Source organism: Paramisgurnus dabryanus, chromosome 17 (genome assembly GCF_030506205.2).
Source record: "Paramisgurnus dabryanus chromosome 17, PD_genome_1.1, whole genome shotgun sequence".
NCBI lineage: Eukaryota > Metazoa > Chordata > Actinopteri > Cypriniformes > Cobitidae > Paramisgurnus > Paramisgurnus dabryanus.
This window is the reverse complement of record NC_133353.1, coordinates 2,362,266-2,385,836: the sequence shown is the minus strand read 5'-3', so window position 1 is coordinate 2,385,836 and position 23,571 is coordinate 2,362,266. Positions and strand designations below refer to the sequence as shown.

Sequence of the window (23,571 nt, the reverse complement as noted above, 5' to 3'; positions counted from 1 at the left end):
TCATACATGCAGAATTAAATGGTGAAGATCAATGCTCAGTTCACTTTTTGATAGAAAAAGCGAGGAGAAAGAGAGCATTCGTACTGTTCGCCATCCATGTACGCAGCACAAAAGTGTGACACTGACTTCTTTTGTTGTCTTGTGACGAGACCTGAAGGAGGAAAGGCATTTTCTAGGCTCTGAGCAGTAGCAGTTCATGTTTAGGAGGAGAATGGCTCCTGGCTAAATGGAGGAAGTGATGCAGCAGACAGCGGAGTGGGCTGAAGCATGCTGGGACTGTCAGCTTGCCTCTGAACCAACTGAAGAAGCCACTGCCTTAGGAGACTCAGTGTAACGTTGAATTTCTCTCTGTCTTTCTTCTCTGTCTGCCTTCCAAATACAACACTAATGTGATCCATGGACTGCCGTGCTCATGAGTTAAAAGTTGTGGAGAACATTTCCTAAAAGTTTTTTGGCAATCGTTAAAAGATTTTTTAATAGACTGAGGAAGGTAAGTACCAAAAGTCTTGATTGAGTAAAATGAATGATGTGAGCAGATATTCCTTACTTTTTAAAAAGCTTACTATGGTGTATTATGCAACTAATTGGAATTTTTTTAAAAGCTGTTGTAAATGAAGCTCGCTCATCTGACAATGTGCATGAGATGAGACACCATTATGAGCGTCTGAGCTTTGAACGTCTACCCAAAGCAGACAGGAAGTACTTCATTATGTGGTGGAGAGGAGACATGCTATTGGCTGGCTATTAATTTGCCCTGTGCATACAGGCAATCAGCACATAACTCGTTTTAATGCATCGCTGCATTCTGTGATCTCAGACGCATCAATGTCTGCAGCACACGCCCCAGTGCTGAAATATTCGTGGTAAGACTGCACTTCCCTAAATGGAGTTCAAACCAGACAAAGGTCTCATTAGCTGTCTATTTAATCTGTGCACGCTGAAAACCGAGAGTCCAATCATTTCGAAGGCGCAACCTTGCATTAAGACTTTATTTATTTATTTCCGCTGATAGCTACAGAGCGTAGGCGCACTCCAACGTTTCTTTAACTATCATGTTCGACCGATACGCACTAAAGGAGAAAGTGAAAAAGAAGGCCAATTCCGGAGCAACGGTTTGGCACCTGTGCCTATTAATTTTCAAACCCGAATTAGAGTAGCAATGTAGCGTCTAGTCTGTGTGCGGTGGAACCGGCTTGATGGACATGTGATTATGAAGCCCTGCAGTTTCTTAGATTGTAATCATAGGTCTCTCTTGGCTGGCTACGATGTGCTGTTGGTCATTATGTGCGCTGTCAAGGTGAGCCCTGATAGATAAGTGCTTGTAGCGTTCCATATAAACTCATTTCACTTGATCATGCATGCGTTTCAATACATTTTTGATGCTATATTTCAATAGTTTCATTTTACTCGGAGATTGACCTTTAATGTACAGCTAAAATCCACAATCTATTATTCATGTATCCTTTTATATATTTTCTCTGCCTTTTAATGCAGTCGTTTGATATTTCAATAGAAAGAAAGTGAAAATGAGACATCTAACCACACAGGAGTCTGGAGGGTGAGGATGCTAACCGTATGCCGGCTACGATGAACATTAGCAGCTCTGAAAATAGAACGGCAATAGATTTATTGGATTTCTGTTACAAAGCTAGCAATAACCTACAGAAGTGGAGCAGCTGGGGTTGTGTCTGTGACAGAGAAGAAGAGGCTATAAAGACAAAGAAAGCCAGGAATGGAAACTGGAGATGGAGCTGGTTTTTGCAGGCGATGAATATCAGACTTTGAAGCAATTTTGGAATAAACCCAATTAAAGGAACGTGCACCCAAAAGTGAAAAATCTAGCACTTTTCACTTACAGTGCCTTCAAGCCATTTAAAATCTCATTGTTTCTTCAGTGAAACAACATAAAAGTTTTACTATACTAAAGTACCACCTCGGTTGAGGCTCAAAGCAAGCCGTACTGATACTAAAACGTGACATGGAACACTGCAGATCACTGATTGGTCAGATAGAATCGTCACAGGCTAAATGCACATTGCTAAATGCAAAACTAACTTAGCCTTGTGCACCATCAAGGAAAATAAAAGATGTTGTCATCTTTGCTTTCTTGTACAAGTTCCCAAACTCCCAAAAACATCCATATGCTCCATTGCTCCCATTTTGTTTGTATCGTGTTGATGTCACATCAGCAGAGGCGACGCTACAGTAACAATAAGTCTATAATCCCATCCGCTCTGAAGCTAAACTACAGCGGAAAAGCAAACCGAGCCATACCAGGCCGTACTATCCAATGGTAAAGCACCATAAGAAAGTAAATAATGGTTAATAATGCTCTATAAACTCTAATGGTGCGTTCACATCAGACGCGCAATTGTAGAGAGACAACTAAAAATGTTCAAGCTTCTAACTCAATACAAATAGCGCAATTCATTTGCTTAATTGTAGGGATGCACCGATACTGGTATCGGGTATCGGCCTCGTACTCGTTAAAAGTCCCCCGATACCTGGAATCGATACCACGGTCTGAGAAATGTCTATGTTTGAGCGGCGTGTAAGGGGTTAATGCCTCTTGTGTTGTCCAAAGAGGCAGAGTTTACAACAAACTGGAAAACTAGTCCTTTGTTTTTTTGTTAAATTATATGACTAAAGCAGTTACCTGTAAATTTAAATCATGTTTTTTTATTAAGTACTCGGTATCGGTATCGGCAAGTACTGAAATGCAAGTACTCGTATTCCAAAAAAGTGGTATCGGTGCATCCCTACTTAATTGCCTCTGTTGTGAACTCACAGACAATAAATGCTGGGCTGTTTCATTCCGAAAGCTGAGCTGTTACATCCCAAAATACTGATCTGTCTCATGGATGGGTCAAATATGGAAGAGAGACTATTTCACCCAAACATGGGATAAAACAATTTTGTTGTTTTTTCCACATTTAAGTGGACATTTTTCATTACCGCAATGTGTCCATGACTGGATTTGGGTTCTTTGACATGAAAATATTTATAATTAAAAAATCTAAAAAATAAAAAGCTTCAGTGCATGTTATACTATAAACATTTACAGTAAAGAAACATGTGGTATTTGGGGATCATTGGTAAACGTAGAGACAACAATAAGGAATATAAATGTATCCAAGACCAATTTTCTCATCCTCCACAACAATTTTCAATCATTGTTTGAGCCCTCAAGGAACTAACATTTAAAAAAAATATATTGGAAGGGACATAATTGACCGTGACACTCAAGATGGCTACCAGGTAAGCAGTTCTTATGTTTTTCTCCAGATAAATGTAAAAAAATTTTAGTTCTCAATACAGAAACATGAGTTTGTAAATGCATTTATTTAATGCAATATCATGTTGCGGTAATGATAATTTTTGATAATAATAATCTAAAAAATGTAAATATTTTTGATTCTTCTAAAAGTTCAGACCTTAATCTTATAATGTGCAAAAAAAAAGGCTTCTAGGGCTTTATAAAAAATCTGATGCTGGACACCTTCTAAATCTGAATTTTGTGAGAATCACCCAAACATGTTTATTAGTATGTTACTGTGTCAGGGCCGGCCCTACCTAAAGGCAGAATAGGCAAGGTTTGGGGAGCGGGCCTCCATAACAGCTAAATCCATGTGCGCTAGTCCACCAATCACTTCTGACAGCAATAGACAAAGTTATATGGCTACTTTCAGTTTATGCGACCGCGAGAAGGATTGATAAGCATACTCCTCTGTATAATTTCTCGAATCGCTCTCATGGTACTTTGATGTCATCCACCTGTCGGTTCTTGCAGCGCTGCATGAAGTTGAAGAAGCCTAGCCTATATGATGAACTACATTCAAAACTTTGCAGCTGATCTGACTTTAAGTGACACTGAAAACGGCTATCACATCCTTTGTTTCCTGCTTAGCGAAACCGGCATGCAAAGACAGTGCAGGTTTTTTGAAATGATTGTTATGCATTGTATAAATAAACTTGGATTTGTTTTGTGTAACATCATTTCAGGACAGATCAATCTTGAGCCCTGCTGATTGTTTAGACACATTAAATGCGTGTGCACGATAGCATTGTGGGGAGCTGACTATCAAAAGAAGTCAAGTTAAAAAACAAATTGTATTTAAAGTCAAACAGAAAACAAAACTGGCGGTATTAAAATACCTACATTCATTTTTGTATAACTTGTAAGTCATCTACACTTTATTTTAGTTTTTAAATCATGAAAACATGATGCATATTTATAGAAAAATGATCCAACAATTTAATTATTATGCTTAGTAGTCTGTCTGTTTATATATATTTAAGGTATATATACTGTATATAAGGTATTGCAATACATTCTATGAATAGTCTATAATAGATAACTGTATAATGCAAATGTTTATTGGTTTAGTAAGAGGGGAAATCTTGTTCATACACAGCTAAAATAAAAAAAAAAAACAATAAAAAAGATACTGATGCTCATTTACTGAAATAATGTCTAGGAAGTGTTCATCTGTACTTTTTAGGTTTAGGGTTTTTGCAATGTGTTGTCTTTTTAACTTTACTCTTAGGAGAAATCAAAACTGTTATCCTGTGTTATCCCAATAACAATGGGTTTTAAATAAATTACTGCATCCACAACAACAACTAATTTTACCTTTAAACAGATGTGGTTTTGCATAATTTCTAATTAAATTTAAACATAAATTGAATCCATTGTTAACTTGATAAAAAAGAAAAGTCATGGGGAAAAACATGTTTGATAACTGTAATGCTTAAATTATTTTTTAAAGGGTACGATAAACACTTCACGACACTTTCTCACATTATTCTCAAAATTAGAGGGGTGCAATACATTTTAAAATTTAAGGGGACAATAGTTGGGGTTTAAAGTGAAAAAGGTTGAGAACCCAAGATTAAGTTCAAGACATATTCAGAACTAAATATTGTCATAATATGTTATCATGAAGTAGCATTGCCATCATTAAAATCCCCAGGTACAATCATCTCTTAAACTATGTAAAAAATTGAGCTTTAATAAAGCGTCAGCACTTTCCTCAGGACTGAGTTATTAACAAGAAGTAACTCAAGATGTCCGTCTTTGTCAAAGTACAATTGGGGGCTTACATCGCAGCAGGAGTCAATGCCTAGTGCCTGTGTTAATAGGGAACTGCTGTGTCAGCGCGAGACTAGCCTTGGCTGCTACCGGTAACATTAACATTTCTCAGTGGCTCGAAGGGCTCATTACTACATCGAGCGTGTCAGCTCATAATTAGCCCTGACATGAATAGTTACTCATAACGTGTAGACACCTGCCATACCCTGTGAGTTGGGGAAATCCCTCTAATATCCCACCTTACCCCCAAGCATCACTGGCCAAACTTGAGGTGCCTTTGGAAATTGTGCTCGACAGCCTCGGAGGCCAGAAAGTGACATTTGGTGTGGTTGAATATGTTTGTTTTATGCTACAAGAACTAATTTGATGTTGTACAGCCTTGAATTAGATGCAGGGGTGTGTAACAACACAGTGCGAGATTGCAGCGGAGGGCTGTTTAATGTTGATTGTGCGGTCGTAATTACAATCAAGACAGTCTTGCTCTCTCGCCAACACTGTCTGCGTCTTTCCAGGTGCATTTGGATTTTTTTTTTTCAGTGAAAAATACCAAAGCAACATAAAACTATGCATGACGAGCGTGGCCTCCACGCTACCCAGTTCACAGATACTGACGTAGGGTATTTATCTTATTTGACAGAACTTTAAAATGGTTTCTTGGTACTCCTCACAGGAAGAGGAAGTTCAAAAATGTTTTGAGTCTCTGGATTGTGACCGCTTAGGAATTTTCATAGCGTGCTAATATGTAATGTAGAACTAGAAAAAAAGCCATAAATCTGTGTTATTCTATACAATGAAACTCACTAGGCATTTTTTAATCTTTCCATTTATACTCGGGCATCCGCATTAGAAACGTTCATAAAACCAACAGCTTTTGTTAAATAGTTTATTTCTTCCGTGAGATCTCCGGGAAGGAACGCGTACATTCATAATGGGATTAATCTTCCGGAGCAAATTCCCTAGCAGGGGTTGCAGAATGAGGGCTTTTGTGTGGACACGGAGAAACATCTATTGTTGAATGTTATCTCTCACTGAGGGGTTTTTCATTGCTCTGATTAAGAATTCTTCTCATTGAAGTAAACAGAGTTAATACTTTCGTGTGGATTTTCTCAGGTACGGATGTAGGATGCCCAAATCAAGCTATAGGAGTAGGGATGCACCAAAGTCCAAACCCATATACAATGAATAACAACTTGATTTTAAAAAATCCTAACAGTGGGAAAACTCGCTGAAAAAAGCATTGAGCTCTGTAGGCGTCCCAAAGATCATTTTGTTCAACCTGGCTGATGGTTTTTTCATGTAAAATAGCACTTATGACCACTGCAGCCTTTTTTTCTTTCAGGATTTACTCATGTTCTGGTTTACCACAGTATGTCAGATTGACTTCATCCAATTTGTGCTGAATGAACCGAGCCACTGATCCGCTGAAAAGAGTACAGGTGGGAAATAAGAGCTTTAGACTGACTGATCGCCATCCTATAAATTTAAAACAGACATGCATTGACATTTTTGCATATGTACTTTAGCAGATGAACTCAATATGCAAGTAAATGTGCTACTGTAAATGCTCACACAATTTTACTTCACTCTACATAAGATTATTACTTTTTGTTTATTTGGTAAGACATTATGCCTTTAGAGTATTCAATAATGTGTAATATCTGACATCAATAATGATTGGTTTTCCATTTGTTTCGAACGCATCTCCAGTCTTCCATTATTTGGCCAAACAGGTGACCCCGCCCTTACACTTATGCCATTGCTAAAGCCCATGGTACTATGTAATGTATGGGTGATTTTAAACTGACACTTCACTTTTTTTGAAAATATGCTAATTTTTCAGCTCTCCTAGAGTTAAACAATTTATTTTTACTGTTTTGGAATCCATTCAGCTGATCTCCGCGTCTGGCGGTACCACTTTTAGCCTAGCTTAGCATAATCCATTGAATCGGATTAGACCATTAGCATTGCACTCAAAAGAGTTTAGCTATTTTTCCTATTTATTAGGATACTACACAGCGCCTGAACCCCTTGGTAACTTTCAAAAGAAGGGGACTTTTTTGGCTGTTGTATAATATCATTGCATCTCCTGCAGCCATGGTACGGCAGCAAAGTTCTTGATTATTACGCCAGAATGAGAGTATAGTTCCTAGCCATATCTGCCTAGAAAATCACAACTTTTAATTTTCCCTTTAGTACACAAAGTAACTACAGAAGAGTGAAGTTTAAATAGGAAACATATTGAAACTCTGGTTATTTTTTTAGCACGATGCTAATGGTCTAATCAGATTCAATGGATTGTGCTAAGCTATGCTAAAAGTGGTACCGCCAGACCCGGAGATCGGCTGAATGGATTCCAAAACGGAAAAAATAAAATGTTTAACTCTAGGGGAGCTGGAAAATGAGCCCATTTTAAAAAAAATCCCTTTAAACCTTTTAAACAGACCAACTTTATGATTTTACAGAGTAAACTGGCATACACTTTAAAATGCTTGGTAGTTTCCACCTATGCTTGGGCCAAATATGGACAAACCCAATTGCTTGGTTACAATTAATCTAGAATTAAAAACAACCCAGCATTTTTTAGGTGTATGAACAATTATTTCAACATAAAAATACAATAACCAAATATGTCATATAGATGGCATTAACAAATCGAGCCCAAATTTGAATAATGCACATCCACTATTTAAGCCTATCTATTAAAAATGCATGCCGGCTCCAGTGAATGCATTGGATTTTGGCAGACACACAGAGAAATTTTCATGTGAATATCATGGCAGCTCGATTCCAAATCTAGTTCTCTCCCCTTTTCCTCCTTCCAATTCTCCCTCTCCCTTTTTCGCACACTTAAATGATCCCCCTCTCTCCAACATACAGTCTCGTCGTCACAGGCCTTGTTAAATCCTGTTATAATACACTACTCCCCACGCTTGCTGTTTCCATTAATCCCTATCCTGAGGATACAGGTCTAAACTTTCCTTTGATCCACATTTGAGTTGATAAAGAGACACACTCGGTGTGTAGCACAGCCCCCCTCCACATTAGACTCAGTCCCTAGGTTTATACATGGAGCATCTGCGTCAGAATACACTGCCAAACTTGCACCTCATTCCTCCGACACAACCTGATCTGCTTTGCCTTAACAGGATTAACCCAACGGTGAGAGTCCTCGCATACTATCACGACACAGAAAACTGCTACAGTACAACGGCTAACGGATCGGTCTGTGACCGCATTGGTTACGTGCTCGTCCGTGCCATCACATGGTGAAATCTGTATGGCAGAACTTTGGTGAAATTGTACTCCTTGTATGAAAATCAGTTCTGTTGGGAAGCGTTCATCAGCCATTGAAGTGAAACGCTGGACATTTAATCAAAACGTAGTGTGTGAATTATGAGAGCGCTGGAAGTGATAAATGGAGATAATTCAAGGTAAGAATGGGTTTAAAATGGCCTCTTTTACACGGAAAAGTGATAAATGCACTGGAATTCTTAGGTATTGACAATAAGCGTGTTAAACGTCCTCTTTTATCAGGGTTATAATGACCCACAATTATAGCAATTACGATTTAAAGTTGCTGTCAAGCGTGATAAAAGGAGCGAAGTTAAATTAGTCTGTGTGAGAGTGAATGGATTTTAATTAATTAAAATTTTTGCCGCTAACAATGTGTTTCAAGACATCAAAGGGCATTGAGCTGAACAGCTGTCAAAGTAGCATACGATTTGTTGTTGTTGCCATCTTTCGGCAAAAGGGTACTCCTGCGCACATACACAAGTGAACATTCACAAACACTGAAAATGCCTTGTAAATATATAGTGCTACAGATAATGTGTTACTTTATTTTTAATTGAATAACTTATTTAAGTATGCATATGTGATGCGATCTCGAACACCCATCACATGGTTACATTTTACATATTTTAGGTTTTAATGCCATATAAAATCTGGGTTCAAGCACTTTCTAAATTAGTTTAAAGGAAAAGTTATATCTCTCTGAAGTCGGCTAATCGCTGTGATTTTAAGAAAAAGGGGTTTAAAGGGGACATTTCCATATTTAAGTGCTACAATTGGGTTCCCAGTGCTTCTATAAACCTAATATGAAAAAGAAAAACCCAATAACTTAGTTTTGTTAAACCATTCTCTGCAAGCATGTGAAATAATAGATCATTGAAATTTGGCCCCCCTTGTGATGTCACAAGGGGATCATCTTATTATAATATCACCCCTAAATCTGCACTATCCAACCACGGCACTGCTGTTTAGTGTAGAGAGAAAGAGAGAGAGAAAAATAATTGACAGCACAACTAAGTTTCAATTTCAACATAAAAGTCTTGTGAAATGTCCCCTTTAATTGAGTGGCAATGCAAATAAAAGCACAACAATCAAGTATTACAAATAAAAGCCACTTTAACTGTGTTGTTAAAGATACAAAATGCCCAAGGAACAAAATACTTACAAACATTTGAACATTTTTATGTTATTATATTATCTGAACCACATCTATTCACCTTACTTGTATTTTACTGTTACTTTTAGTGAAGTTTTAAGTTGTTAATCATGGGCATAGTCTCTGTACTTTTAGTTACCCCTTGTATGTTAAGATGCTTTTTCAAATTTGTCATTTCCATCACTCACTTTTTTTAAGCAATACTTCAAATGCGTTTCATTAAAAGTCTGCACTAAACAAGTCAATTTTGCCTGGATATTTTCCTAGAGATCATAGACAAGAAGTTATAGAATAACATTCAAAGAAAAATTAATTGTGAAAAAATATTCAACATTTTTATTTTTCTGAAAATGTTTCAGCGCGATATCCAGCGGGTTTTCCCAAAACGGACCACAAATGTATTAATATAACTAAGGCCTAGTCCTGGCTTAACCTAAACCCTTATTGGGAAACTGCCCCAAGTTGAACTAATCTAATTACAAATAAATAAGTATTGAGGTTAGTGTAGTAAAGATTTAAGGGTGCTTTCACACCCGTTTGCCATCAGAGTTGGAATAAATCTGTGTGAAAGTGGTTGTCTGAATTCCTGCATCATAAAATATTGCACTTCTTATAGTTGCTTGTGCCTAAATAAATCGTCTTTGAAAACCAGCAAATATTTTCTCTTGTTATTCTCCTGTATTGCAAGTACTGTGCGTATGAAAATCCAAAGAGACAAATATCTGAATAGTACAGTAAACGTGACATTTTTACCTGTCTTACATACACACTGTAAAATGAAATCAAATTACTTTAGTTAGTTTAGCTTAACAAATAAAGTTAAACAATTTCAACTTGTTTTTATAAGTTATGTCAATTTATCACAAGTCATAATTTTAAAAAGTAGGATGAATTGACTTTCAAAACCAAGTTGTTTGAACATCATGCATCACCTTGTTTTGCTAAAACATCTGGAGATACATGCAGTGGTTTAAAATGCCTCGGTAATAGTAGCATGAATCAAAATGTAAAGATTTATGAAAATGGTGCAATCACATAATCCACAACTTTGAGCCTGTAATTCCTTTACACTATTAAACAAATCCCAACTTAATCCCAGAAATGGAATTGGCTTCCGTAAATATTCGTTTATGCAAGAGTTTCTAGGATTCACAAGTACGTTTGGACCCCATTTCAGGCACGTTTAACCATACACACACACACTATAACACACTATCATGGTAAACAAGTGGGGGTAAATCCACTCTGTTCTGCCTGTCATACTCTCATCTCATCGTTGTGGGGCTTTAGGGGGATAGTGTGCTGGCTTAGAAGCGCTTTCTCTAAGAGTCTTCACCTGAAAGCATCTTTTCCCTTATGTCATTACTGCGCACAATTCCTCTGTCCAGTATGTAACTCCTTACAACAGCAAGACAGTTCAGACCACTAGACTGCAGGCTAGATGTCCAAGCAAACAGTAATCCAACCGCCGAAAACACTGCAGGTTGGGCGACTCTGAAAGAAATTCGCACAATGATCTATGTGCAGAATGCGAAAACAAATAAATAAATAACTGCGGCTAATGATGTAGAGACTTAATCCAGGGATTCTGCTTACACGTGTAAACATAGGGTAGGAGATACGGGCGAGAGCTCTTTTCATCTATATCTAACATGGTATCGTGCCCCAGGGGCCTTTACTGAGAGTTCCTGCACAACGCTCGACCGGGATTTTCACATGGACTGATCTACGCCGGTTTTACTAAGAAATCAGTGAAGGAAGTGGATTGTTAATGGATAAAGAATAAAATGGATAAACAATAAATAAAAAAAAAAAAAATAAATAAATATGCATATATTTCCCACACACAAATCTGATATATAAAATTGCATCAGATTTCTGTATGTGTTATAACCAAGTAATCGTTTTATAGATATATTAATGCATATACTGATTATAGATCTGTCAAAATGCATTTATAGGGTGATTCTTGCGAAAGTAGACTTATGAGGTGTCATGAAACATTTTGATAAAAAAGTAAATGCAAAGTAAGAGTATCAAAATAAGAAGCATACAGTTATAAACATCTCTTCAAGTACTATTTTGCACATGATTTCAATTAACATCATACAAACCAATTTTGTTGTTTTATCCATATTTAATTGGAAAATTTTCATTACCGCAACGTGTCCATGACTGAATTTGGGTTCTTTAACATTGAAATATTTATAATTAAAAAATCTAAAAAAAATTAAAAAGCTTCAGTGCATGTTATACTATAAACATGTACAGTAAAGAAACATGTGGTATTTGGTGATCATTGGTAAATGTAGAGACAATAATAAGGAATATAAATGTATCCAAGACCAATTTTCTCATCCTCCGCAACAATTTTCAATCATTGTTTAAGCCATCAAGTAACTAAAATGTTCAAAAAAATAATAATAATAAAAATTTGGTTGGAAGGTACATAATTGACTGTCACATTCAAGATGGCTACCAGGTAAGCAGTTCTTCTTTTTCTCTCCAGATAAAAGTTAAAAATTTGTTTTTCATAGTACCTAGACAACTTTTTAGTTCTCATTACCGAAACACTAGTTTGTAAATGCATATATTTAATGTAATATCATGTTGCGGTAATGATAATTTTTTATAATGATAAACTAAAACATTTAAATAATTTTTTAGGAAATATTTTTTAAATCCGTAAATTCAGACCTTAATCTTATATATGAAAAAAATTGGCTTCGAGGGCTTTTAACATTTTTTTATTCTGGACACCTAAGTCTGGATTTCGTGAAAATCACCCATTACTCCCAGAAGCTTTCATGGCTCAAATGAACAGCTGTGATGAAAAAAAAAAAATCGCATATCAACACATTATCCAGATAATAAATACGTCTAGCCAATCACTTCAGGCAAAAACAACTTAACAACTAATTACAAGGATGATCCCAAAATCAATTCGTAATTTCTTGTTGTCCTTCATGTAAATTAACTGTGACTGAAGTATGCAAACGTGTATCCATTGATTTAATTAGACAGAGGGATATAAAGCACTCCTACATTCCCACACGCAGCTTACGCGATATAACCCTCTAAAAATAAAGCATGAGGGGGAAAATAAAACACGTCTCGTGAACTAAATAAATATAATTTGTAGGATTAAAGACAGTGAGGCAAAAAAATTAGAATTTTGCCACAATATATGAATGATCCCCAGCTGCCATGTAAAGCAGACGCAAACGTAAGGTGGAACCTGCAAATATCCTTTGGAATTTGTATGGACATTTACTAAAAACTCAGCATTTCAATAATGCAAAGGAAACAATATTTGACTCATTCATGCAATTTGATTACAACATGCAAAGTGAAATGTAAAGTTTTCAGATGCCAAGACATGCATACAGGTACTCAAAGTTTTGCTTTCATCCAAGCAAAGTATCTGGCATTCTTCACATTGATAGACTACCTCTAAATTTTTCTTTTTGTACTTGCAGCTCTTTAAAAACCATTACTTGGCAAAACACCTGAAATTGTGTATTGACACTAAAACATTGCAAATGAGCAATCACGGCAAAGCACAGCTTCGACAAGGTTTAGCATTTAATAGTCTAATTGCCTGAGTGCTTTGGGAGAGAGAACTCCACACTCCGTATACACAAAACAGCTCAACGTTTATCAGATCCTCCCCTATTCCAAAACCCAATCTAAAGCTCGACTTCTTATAGCCCCAGTGATGTACTATCCTCTCTGCTTTAATTAAACCGCAAACACACAATGCCTGATAAACTCTACGGAGACACAAGCATCACTCAACAAACTAAATCTTGATTATTCCCCCAACGCAAATAACTATTGAGATTGGTGGGGAAAAGAGAGCGAGCCAGACCTTTAAACAAACAAAGGCTGGACATCAAACATCTCTCACACAGAGTCAACATCTTAGGAGTACCACGTAGGAACTCACCGTGGCCGCTTCTGAGGAACGCCGGAGTACGGTATATGGAAATAGGTGAGTTGTGGTGTCGGCCACTGTGGAAAGGTAATTCGGGGTGTGTATATGAGGATGCCGCCCCAGGGGGTCCGGCGGCAACCACTGAACTATCCAAGCTGGCGGCGCGCCTGGAAGGCGAGGAGGTCCACGCAGAACCAACGATACATCCCAAGGTCAGAGACCACATCCAGGGGGTCCAACTTAACCGGAAGAGGGACTGCCCCTCCTGACCACCACGAAACAACGACGCCGCTCTGCTGGGACGCATGACGCTCACCCGACTCGCTCTTAGACACTAGGCACGGAGAACAGAGTTTTCTCATGATGGAGAAAACCCCATGCTAGGAGTCACAACCTCCGGCACCCACGAGCGCTCAGTGCGAGGTGAGACCCGTTGCAGCTGGTGAGGGAACGGATGTTGAGGAGCGCCTGCGATGGGATTCTCGTGTCTCACAGCTGCATCAGTCACACGCGCCGCTGCACGGCTCTGTCGCTCACAAGACCTGAAGAGGCGACAATTACCCGGCGGAAAAGAGGGTCATGACCCGACCCTCTGCCAATCATTCACTGTCCGTCCCACACAAAAGAGCCGGTGGAGAGAAAGACTTTTTCAGGGTTTTTTCAAAAGGATAAACTCTGGAATGAACAAAAATTCCTTTTTCCCGGCACTGGGCTCCAAAGGTGTTGCAATACAAAGGCTCGTGCTGAAACGCCGCTCACGCATGCACACTCAAAACACACACGCTCTCTTCTGATTCTTTTCCTCCTGAGATTAGTATTGCTTAGCCTGTCTGTATTTGGACAGAGGCTTGACGCACTTTCACCAGCTCTGCAAAGCAATGAGAGTGAGTGAGGGAGAGCGAACGAGAGACACTGAAGGAAGGGAGGAGGGAGAGAAAGCGAGCGTGTGTGTGTGTGAGAAAGAGAGAGAGTGAGAGAGAGAATGGTACAGGTGAAACAAAGCAAACAGACTGGGAAGAGAGGACAGCACGTGTGTGTGTGTGTGTGTGTCGGAGTGCAGAAGTGTGGTAAAATGGGGATGCCGATACAAATCCCCACGGAAAACTGAGTGAGATGCTCTTTCAGATAGAGATGAACTTGTAGATGGTATTGAAAAAAATTATGACAGACATTTGTAAAGGAAAGAATGAAAGTCAAAGACTAATTAAAAATCAGTCCACGGCCAACTAAGCTATCAGTGTCAAAATTTCTATGTAAGAGAATACAACAGTATCCCATTCATATTGTTCATTAAGAAACTAATTTTACAAAATGTAAAATTGTATTCATCTTTTTCTATGACTATTGGATATGCTTCAGTAGAAATCACAATTTAGTCAGACTATAACACCTTAACAGATACGAAAATAGAAAATGCTCAATTGCTTACAATGCACCGTCTACAATCCCAAAAATCAGAAAGTGAAAATTACTGCACAAAAGCTCAGCCGCCACCTCTCAATGCCACGGAGTTGTTCCCGCAACACATATATTTGAATATTTTGCCATAAACTTTAAATCTATTGTCTATGAGTTTAAACTCATTAAGTATTTAAGTATATAAAAGTCTATAGTTTTATTTTGTAGCATAATTTCGAACCCCTATGAAGAAAATGAACATGATAAATCCCTCCAGAAGCAATGCTGTTGATAAAGTGGGTGGTTACTGTTACGCTCTACGATATTTTGGAATTAAAACTCCTCCCCATCTCAAAGACGGCAAATCTAGGTAGCATGACTGACTGGATCGGTCTCTGCCTCCTAATATAGAGCTTCAGAATTCGAAATCGCACTGTAAACCCGCTCATGTAGATAACAGGAAAACAAAAAATAATGTGATAATTGCATGATGAAAATGTGCATCATCCTGATTTAAAATAGACATTAATTGGCAACACTTGCATTATGTGCCTATAACAAGATAAAGGTGTTAATGAGCTTCGGATTGAAGGGAATCGCTTGCTTGCCACCACAAGATTTTCAAATTCTGTATTTTGTGGCATATTTTTATACCTGTGATGTTATTAAAGGTTTCTTGCATTATTTTTACATTACATTGTCCCACTCTTTGCCACTGTACCTTCAATACAGCACTTTTATCACTTCTTCCAAATTCAAGGACCTTTCAAGGACTTTCCAGGTCCAATACCCTCAAATTCAAGGACTAAATGTGAGGACAAATTTTAAGTGAGAACAAAGTTACATCGTGTTACCTTTTAAGATACATTGTTACAGTTCTCTTTCGAGGGAACACACGCTGCGTCACTGCGGTGACACTTTGGGGATGCCTCCAGGGGTAAGTGCGTCTGAATGTGTATCTCAAATTCAACCAATGGTGAGGCTTAACGACAAAGACAGGGTGACGCGGGAGCCAGGAAGTATATCGCTATCTGAAATATTGCCAAAGACAGCTTTACAGGGACGCAGGAAGTATGGCAAGGGAGACGCAGCGTCTCGTTCCCTTCTCAGGGAACAACAGTTACATATGTAACCCGAGATGTTTTCATGTGTCAAACACAACTATGCAAAAAAGCATTTTGGTATGAATCAACATTCGCTTACAGAAGATATAAACATTTAAAGTGAACAGTTTAACACGTGTGCTTAAAAACGCTAGAATTTTTATGATATTATCCTATACTAAACAGGGAATTATATGGATTTTCCAAAAAAAAAACTTCCCAGGGCCAATAATATTTCCCCCCAGATTCACAAACTTGCAAGGATTTCAAGGACCCGTGGGAACCCTGTTATATATGCAAACGACCCTTGTGATGATTGGTTGGTTAGACCAAATGATGAATAGACATTTGTACGCAAACCTTTGTTAAACAGATTAATGGATGACTTTTTTGCAGAGTCTGTTTTTGCAGTTTAGATTAGATTCTGGGAGACAGTTTTGCATTGTTAATGTTGGATCTACACAGTCCACTAAACTTTTAAAGAGTAAAGCAAAGTCTGTTTTTCATCTTATGACCTAGACAAATCAGAGTACATTGCTTTTGAAACCTTGTGAAATGCTTTTCACAGACAGTGAATACAGTATCTGCATGGGAATGATACTGCAATGGTAAATCAGCTCTCCATTGATATTACCATGGCGAACGACTCTCTTAACTGTTTATTTTAAATCCTCTGTGACTATAATCAGTTTATATTCATTCCACAGGCGGAGTGTAGAAAAGATAGAAAAACCTGTGTTGAAAAGGTAGCCATTTATCAAAAGTACTGCCTTTTTCATCTGCGGTGTCCTTTTTTGTTTCATTAAACTCCAAACTCAGTCCTCCGAGCTGATTTCACCATGCCTGAGATGTTTCTCTGGTGAGTACCTCCGTGTTTTTCAGGAGAGAGGAAAATATCTGCCACTTTAAATTCATGATCAACAAATCTGAGCCTGTACAATTATCTTCTCTCTTTATTTTAATCATTCGGGACTCATTGCTGATCCTGTTAAATCTTTATATGCACACATCAACATTTATCTATAAACAAAACTTTTTCCAAACAAAAGTATGTCGTTGTGCTAAAAAGCACTTCACATCCCTTCATACAAGTTGCACATCAACTCTAAAATGAGATGCAAGTTAGCAGGAGGTCTACTCTGGAGCCACCTGGAGGACATGCACCATCTTGGTCGACAGATTTGGGATCAGCTCTTAGAATCGGACGCAGATGAGTGTGTTTAGCTCGCTGTGGCATCTGCTAAGCTGCCTGGAGCTGTATATGAAGACCTGGATCATGAGCTTGGCTGAAACATCATTATAGCTGGATCTGCTAAAATGAAGCATCTAGTCTACAGTATATATATTTTTAGTTCCATCTATGAATTGTCACCTCAGTCAGATAGAAAATCTCACAAGGTTGACAGCTTATGGGGTTGATAAGATAACAATATTTTGCATATCACACAGTATTAACATGGGTGTCATTTCAGCTACTAATAAAGAAGTTATTTGAAAGTGACACACATTTTTTTTTACAATTTGTGTTATGTGGTTAATATTTATTGGTTTCTATTGAATCATAATAAGCTAAAACTTAAAGGAAAAAACTGTGACCTTGCTGAACTCACAACAGTCCACAATGAAAAATACTGTAGTATGATTTAGTCTTTTTTTCAAACTTACTATAGTAGATATTAAAGTATACTACAAGTATGTCGGTATGTATACTACAGTTTATTCATTCACTATAGTTAAAGGCGGGGTGCATGATTTTTGAGAAACGCTTTGGAAAAGAGAGTTCCAAAACATACTTGTAGCCAAAACATACTACGTTTTCATATGTGAGCTAAAATATGAAAAGAGGATATACACTCACCTAAAGGATTATTAGGAACACCACACTAATACTGTGTCTGACCCCCTTTTACCTTCATAACTGCCTTATTACTACGTGGCATTGATTCAACAAGGTGCTTAAAAAGCAGAAATGTTGGCCCATATTGATAGGATAACAATGCTCAGGTAGGCCGTGGCATTTAAACTATGCCCAAATGGCACTAAGTGTGCCAAGAAAACATCCCCCACACCATTACACCATTGCATTAATGAGAAATTAAACAGGTGTATCTAATAATCCTTTAGGTGAGTGTATACATTATTTATTGTAATTCTGGGTTTAATTAGTTTTTATGTTTGATGGGGTTTAAAAAAAAAAAAAACGCAGCAAAACCTTATACTAGACTAAAACATTTTTTAAATGATTTATATAAAATATAATTGAAAATGTCTTAATTCAGGACAAAATCACTATCTTCACAAGAAACAAATGTAAATCGGGTCATAGCTATTTGTTGTCATTTGTAATTAAAATCAAAGCCTTATATAAGTTTACCCCAACTTTAAAAGCCCACAACCTCTTAACCTATATACTACTGTAATGTTTAAAACCTTCCAGCTCACCCCGAGGACCCTCCTTCCCCAATCACTCTGCCTCAGGGTCCTTATGTACTCATCCAGCCTCTCCACACAACCACCCTCACACACACAAACACAAACATCATAGAAATGCATTAGCAAGAGAATCCATCAGTAGCCACACACGAGTCCTCTCACTCTCCTTCTCAGAGTTTTGAAAAGACTTCTCAAGGCAACACTAGTGCACTTTGTTAGGAACTAAATAAAGTAAACTTTGTCACGACTGTAATGACTGCTTGGTATTCCTATGCATGTTCCTGCTTCAGATGGCGGGTCTTTGGTGTTTTTCAGTTGCCTCGGGGTACCGTCCTCACAGAACGCACAGTGAATTCACTATGACCGAGTGAGGAGCCGTGTCTTTTCCAGGGTGAGTTCCCTATCCTGAAAAGGGAGACCGGCGCGGAAAGCTGAACACGCGAATGGTAACCTAAAGCTTACTCTGGAAAAGCTACAACGGCAAATGCTCCAAATGAAACTGATATTTAATCTGATTATGTGAGGAGGAAGTTTGGGTAAATAAAATGCCATTGCGTGATATTGCATCATCTGGATTTTGACACTACCGTCGAAACTGACTTGCCGTGTAGACGGGCAGCTGCAGCTTCAGCAAACTCTGGCTGACGTGACTCGAGGCTAAATTCTGTACATTTCCTTTCGAATGAAATGCTGTTATATGATTTTCTTAATTCTCATTTATCTGAATAGTGCCAATACATTAAAAATGGTTTAAATGTGCATAAATGGTGGAATATTTGAATATTTGATTTGCAATAATAATTAGAATAGAAAAAATGCTATGAGTGTTTGTTTTTAATGCACCACGACAGAGTTAAGGCTACTGCTCTTTTAAAGGCAGGGTGCATGATCTCTGAAAGCCAATGTTGACATTTGAAATCACCCAAACAAACACGCCCCTACCCCAATAGAATCTGGACCTTCTTTTGATAGACCCGCCCCACACATACGCAACCCAGGCCACAATGTCGGTAAGTAGACACGCCCCTTACTGCTGATTGGCTACAAGTGTGTTTAAGTACTCGGCCCTAGTGTTTTTCAAAAATCATGCACCCCGCCTTTAATGCTTTTTCACTTCATCTTTTGCAAACGTTAATGTAAAATATATAAGAAAATTAATTTGTTATAACTTTTAAACCTGAACCCACTCGGGTCGGACCTTGTGTGGACACGTGAATACCTCGTAGTTTTTAACGCCAATTATTCTGCAGGCTATTTTTAAACAATAATTGTAAAAAGATTTCTTTACAAGTTTTTTACTTAAACATACATGCACACATACAATTTTATGAGCTTAAATATTTAAATATTATATTACTGAAAAATGCCCATTCCTATTTGAAATGCAGTTTCTTGTTCCTAATTTATATAACAATCAAGTCCAGAGAGGATTCCTACCAAAAATGAAGTCATTAGAGGTTTTATATGGTGGTACCATTACAGATAAACAAATTAAAAATATATCACTTCACAAGTGGTAGCTCCAATTCGTAGAAGTGCAAACATTTCGAAGAACAGCAGAGGACTAATGCACATGCCAGCGGCAAAAACATAGCTACAGATGTAAGACATAAAATATGGATGTAATTCTTTGAAATTATTAAGAATTTGCAATTAATTTCCTTTTGAGATATGACACGTTTTAGAAATATAAACTCTCTCAAAAACAGGTACAACAGTTGTCACTCAGAAGGTCATTTTTAAAAAAGGTCCTAATATTTACCATTTTGATACAGATGTGTACCACCTCTGAGGTACTGTACCATTATGTACATCTACAGTAATGGCGCTTTTCCATTGCATAGTACGTACTTACTTACGTACTTATTCAATTAGCTGACGCATTTATCCAAAGCGACCTACAGTTGCTATATATGTCAGAGGAGCAACTATGGGTTAAGTGTCTTGCTCAGGGACACAATGGTGTGTCACAGTGGATTCAAACCCGGGTCTTTCACACCAAAGGCGTGTGTCTTATCCACTGCACCATCACCACCCCACAGCCAGGTCGTGTCAGCTCATTTTACAAAAGTGTATGTTTTGAAAAAGTATCACCCCTGTGACAACTTCTGTACCTTTTTTTTGAGAGTGTATAACATATAATTAAAATTCATTCCAAATAACAAAATATTATTAGCTGTGCTGATAATGTTTTATCATCACATATATTTTGTTTTATATTTATAGTAGGGATGCTTAACGATTAATCGTGATTAATCGTTAGCAGAATAAAAGTTTTTGTTTACATCATATATGTGTGTGAATTGTGTATAATAACTTTATATAAATAAATGTACACACATGCATGTATATGTTTTAGAAATGTTTACATGTGTATATACATTTGTATATTTATGTATAATTTATATTATATATAAATATAAATACTTAATATATAAAAAAAATTCTTAAAATTATACACGAATGTGTTCATATTTATATATATACATATTTATTATACACAGTTTACACACATATGTGATGTAAACAAAAACTTTTATTCTGCTAACGATTAATCGCAATTAATTGTTTAGCATCCCTAATTTATAGCTTTGATTTTGAATAGCTGACGATTGTAAAGAAAATGCTAAATAAAAACCTAAAGTTTTTTACCATACAACATACTTTACTAAAGACATTATACAGTAAATAAAATGCCACCCCACCCTCCAAGCCTATGGCATAACAAAGGTGAACCAGGACGTTCCTAACAGCGCAGATCTGTTAGACCCTAATAAGCGTTGACTATCCTGGTGTGAATGAAATCACGATCACAGTCAGTGGAAAACCTTGTTAGGCAGTCTCATTACGCTTGAAGCTGTTTTCAAGATCACCAAAACATTGTCATTTCTATGATTTAAGTGTGTTATTCATATCTAATATGATGCATAAATCAACGCCTGAATGTAAATGAAACAATTCAAAGCTCAAGAATCGATATAATGAATACCAGATCTCCCAAAATGAACACTTTAAACTGCAGAAAGCGAAACAAGTACTGTGTTTTATAATGCTTGGTTGTAATGAAGTGAGGAAATTCCTTGTGGTGTAAGTGAGCCATACCTGCACCAGTACGCTTGCGCTCTCACATTTGCCTTTAAGGTCTTTATGGTCTTTTTGGCAGCGTTTGGGCAGCATGCGATCACGTGTTACCCATCAGACTTCCTCCATAAACTTAAACTGGAGCGATGACAGCTCAAAGGTTTGTCAGATGGGAAACAGGCCATAGTGAGGACAGATCTCTGGAGCATTCGGTACTCAGCAAGCCAGTCTGGTAATTATGGTGCGCTCTCATCTTTCACACAGGCAAGACCGTGGACACCACCACACACAGCACTGGCCTGACAGACTGTACTTATCTGTTATCAACCGCAACTAACTTACCAATCACTCACTGTCTTCATACAGAGATATAGACGCAAAATCTGTTAGTACCTAACCATCAGTAGATTAGAAGATTAACTAAACAACTGTACTAACTATTCCCATCATGTAATGATGATGTATGCCTGCAAATCTATATCTATCTATCTATCTATCTATCTATCTATCTATCTATCTATCTATCTATCTATCTATCTATCTATCTATCTATCTATCTATCTATCTATCTATCTATCTATCTATCTATCTATCTATCTATCTATCTATCCATCTATCTCTCTATCTATATCTCTATCTATCTATCTCTCTATCTATATAATATCTAAATATTTATATTATTAAATGTAATATATTATGGAGCAGAGGTTTAAGTCTAGTCCCTGACTGAAATGCACACTTGAGCCATCACAACTGAAAACAGCTTGCATTGACATATCTTAAAATAAAATATATTAGTGCCACTGTTTTGTCTCAATACCAACACTAGTAATTTTTTTGTAAGGTATGTTCGTAAAAATGACTTAAATGTCCTAATATAAACCCTGTCTGGGAAACTGCCCCTATTTTATCTAAGCATGACTCAAAAGTTATTATTATTTGTTAAACAGCAAAATAAAAACACCGTAGTACAAAAATATTATCAGGCAGCCGTTTGTCATCTGATGAAAACATAATGTCAAGTTTTTCGCCTTTCAACATCTCTGTAGGTGCCTAAGCCTGCGCTATCTGCTTCATGCATCCCTGCCTCTTTTTAATTCTTTTTTTATTGTTTTCCTCTCAGAAATGTCATAAACTATCTTTGGGTGAAGCTTAGATTTTCCTTTTAAAAGTTTGCTCCTGTTTTCAATCAATAAACTAAAGGAACCGCTGAAAGAAAAACCGGTGAGAACTTTGAGGATTAGGAAGTTTTTCTTTAATACCTTTTCTCACTGAGTGATATGATGTGAAAGCAGATACCAATTCAGAATTTTATGGTGATGTTTTGAGATAAACCTGAAAATATACACATCACTTTCAGCCGGGTGGATATCTGCAAGTAAATAATTAATAAATAACGCGTCAGATTTCTAGCAGTAAGATGTTTTTTAGATTGGGAAGAAACATTTGAATCCAATTTGAATGTCAAAGCTTGTAACACGTTGACTTATACTGTGGCATAGCTTCGATGATGCAATTATAACTCTTTAAAAAAAATCTTTCTTACATGTTGTTATTCACATATTTTTTTCCAGATACAATTATCAGCTCTAAACATGCAAAGAGATTCCTAGCTGCATGGTGGCTCATTATCAGTCTATTTATGAGCTTCACTGGGCTTCCGCACGGTGTATAATTGACAAACTAAATGATCATTATTAATTTGGAAGTAATTAGAGGTTTAACGTATTGATTTTTTGAAAAATCCGAATGAAGAATGACACCCATGCGGTTCATTTGAGAAGGGGCCAGATGCCTGCAGTATTCGCTGCATTAGACATCAGTTTGTTGTGAGCAACTGTTGAGTCTAATAAGAGACACCGCTGGGATGATGCGGATTGCTATAGTCATCATGTCGTTTAGATATGTTTCACTGCATTGGCCTAGGGAAACATCTTGTGCTATTACTGTAATAGACACAAGCCTGTCAGATTGTCATGCGTTTACACATAAAGTTACAGTATGACTTACATGGGTTACTGCATTATATATATGATGGATCACAAATAAGATCTCTAACGTCTCAAAAAAATTATATATA

At 37.2% G+C, this 23,571-nt stretch overlaps 1 protein-coding gene across 14 annotated transcripts in view; it reads right to left on the bottom strand.

The window, feature by feature from the left end:
• The window catches only part of nrxn3a (neurexin 3a), a 375,985-nt gene that overhangs the window by 149,359 nt on the left and 203,055 nt on the right, over positions 1 to 23,571 (bottom strand). The window contains exon 1 of one of the 14 annotated variants that reach the window (XM_065244845.2): positions 13,489 to 14,333. The exons of the other annotated variants lie outside the window; for them this stretch is intronic. Within the exon in view, the coding sequence (XP_065100917.2) occupies positions 13,489 to 13,783 (295 nt within the window). The 5' untranslated portion in view covers positions 13,784 to 14,333. Of the gene's footprint in view, positions 1 to 13,488; positions 14,334 to 23,571 lie in introns of those variants that run through there. 14 annotated transcript variants of the gene reach the window in all.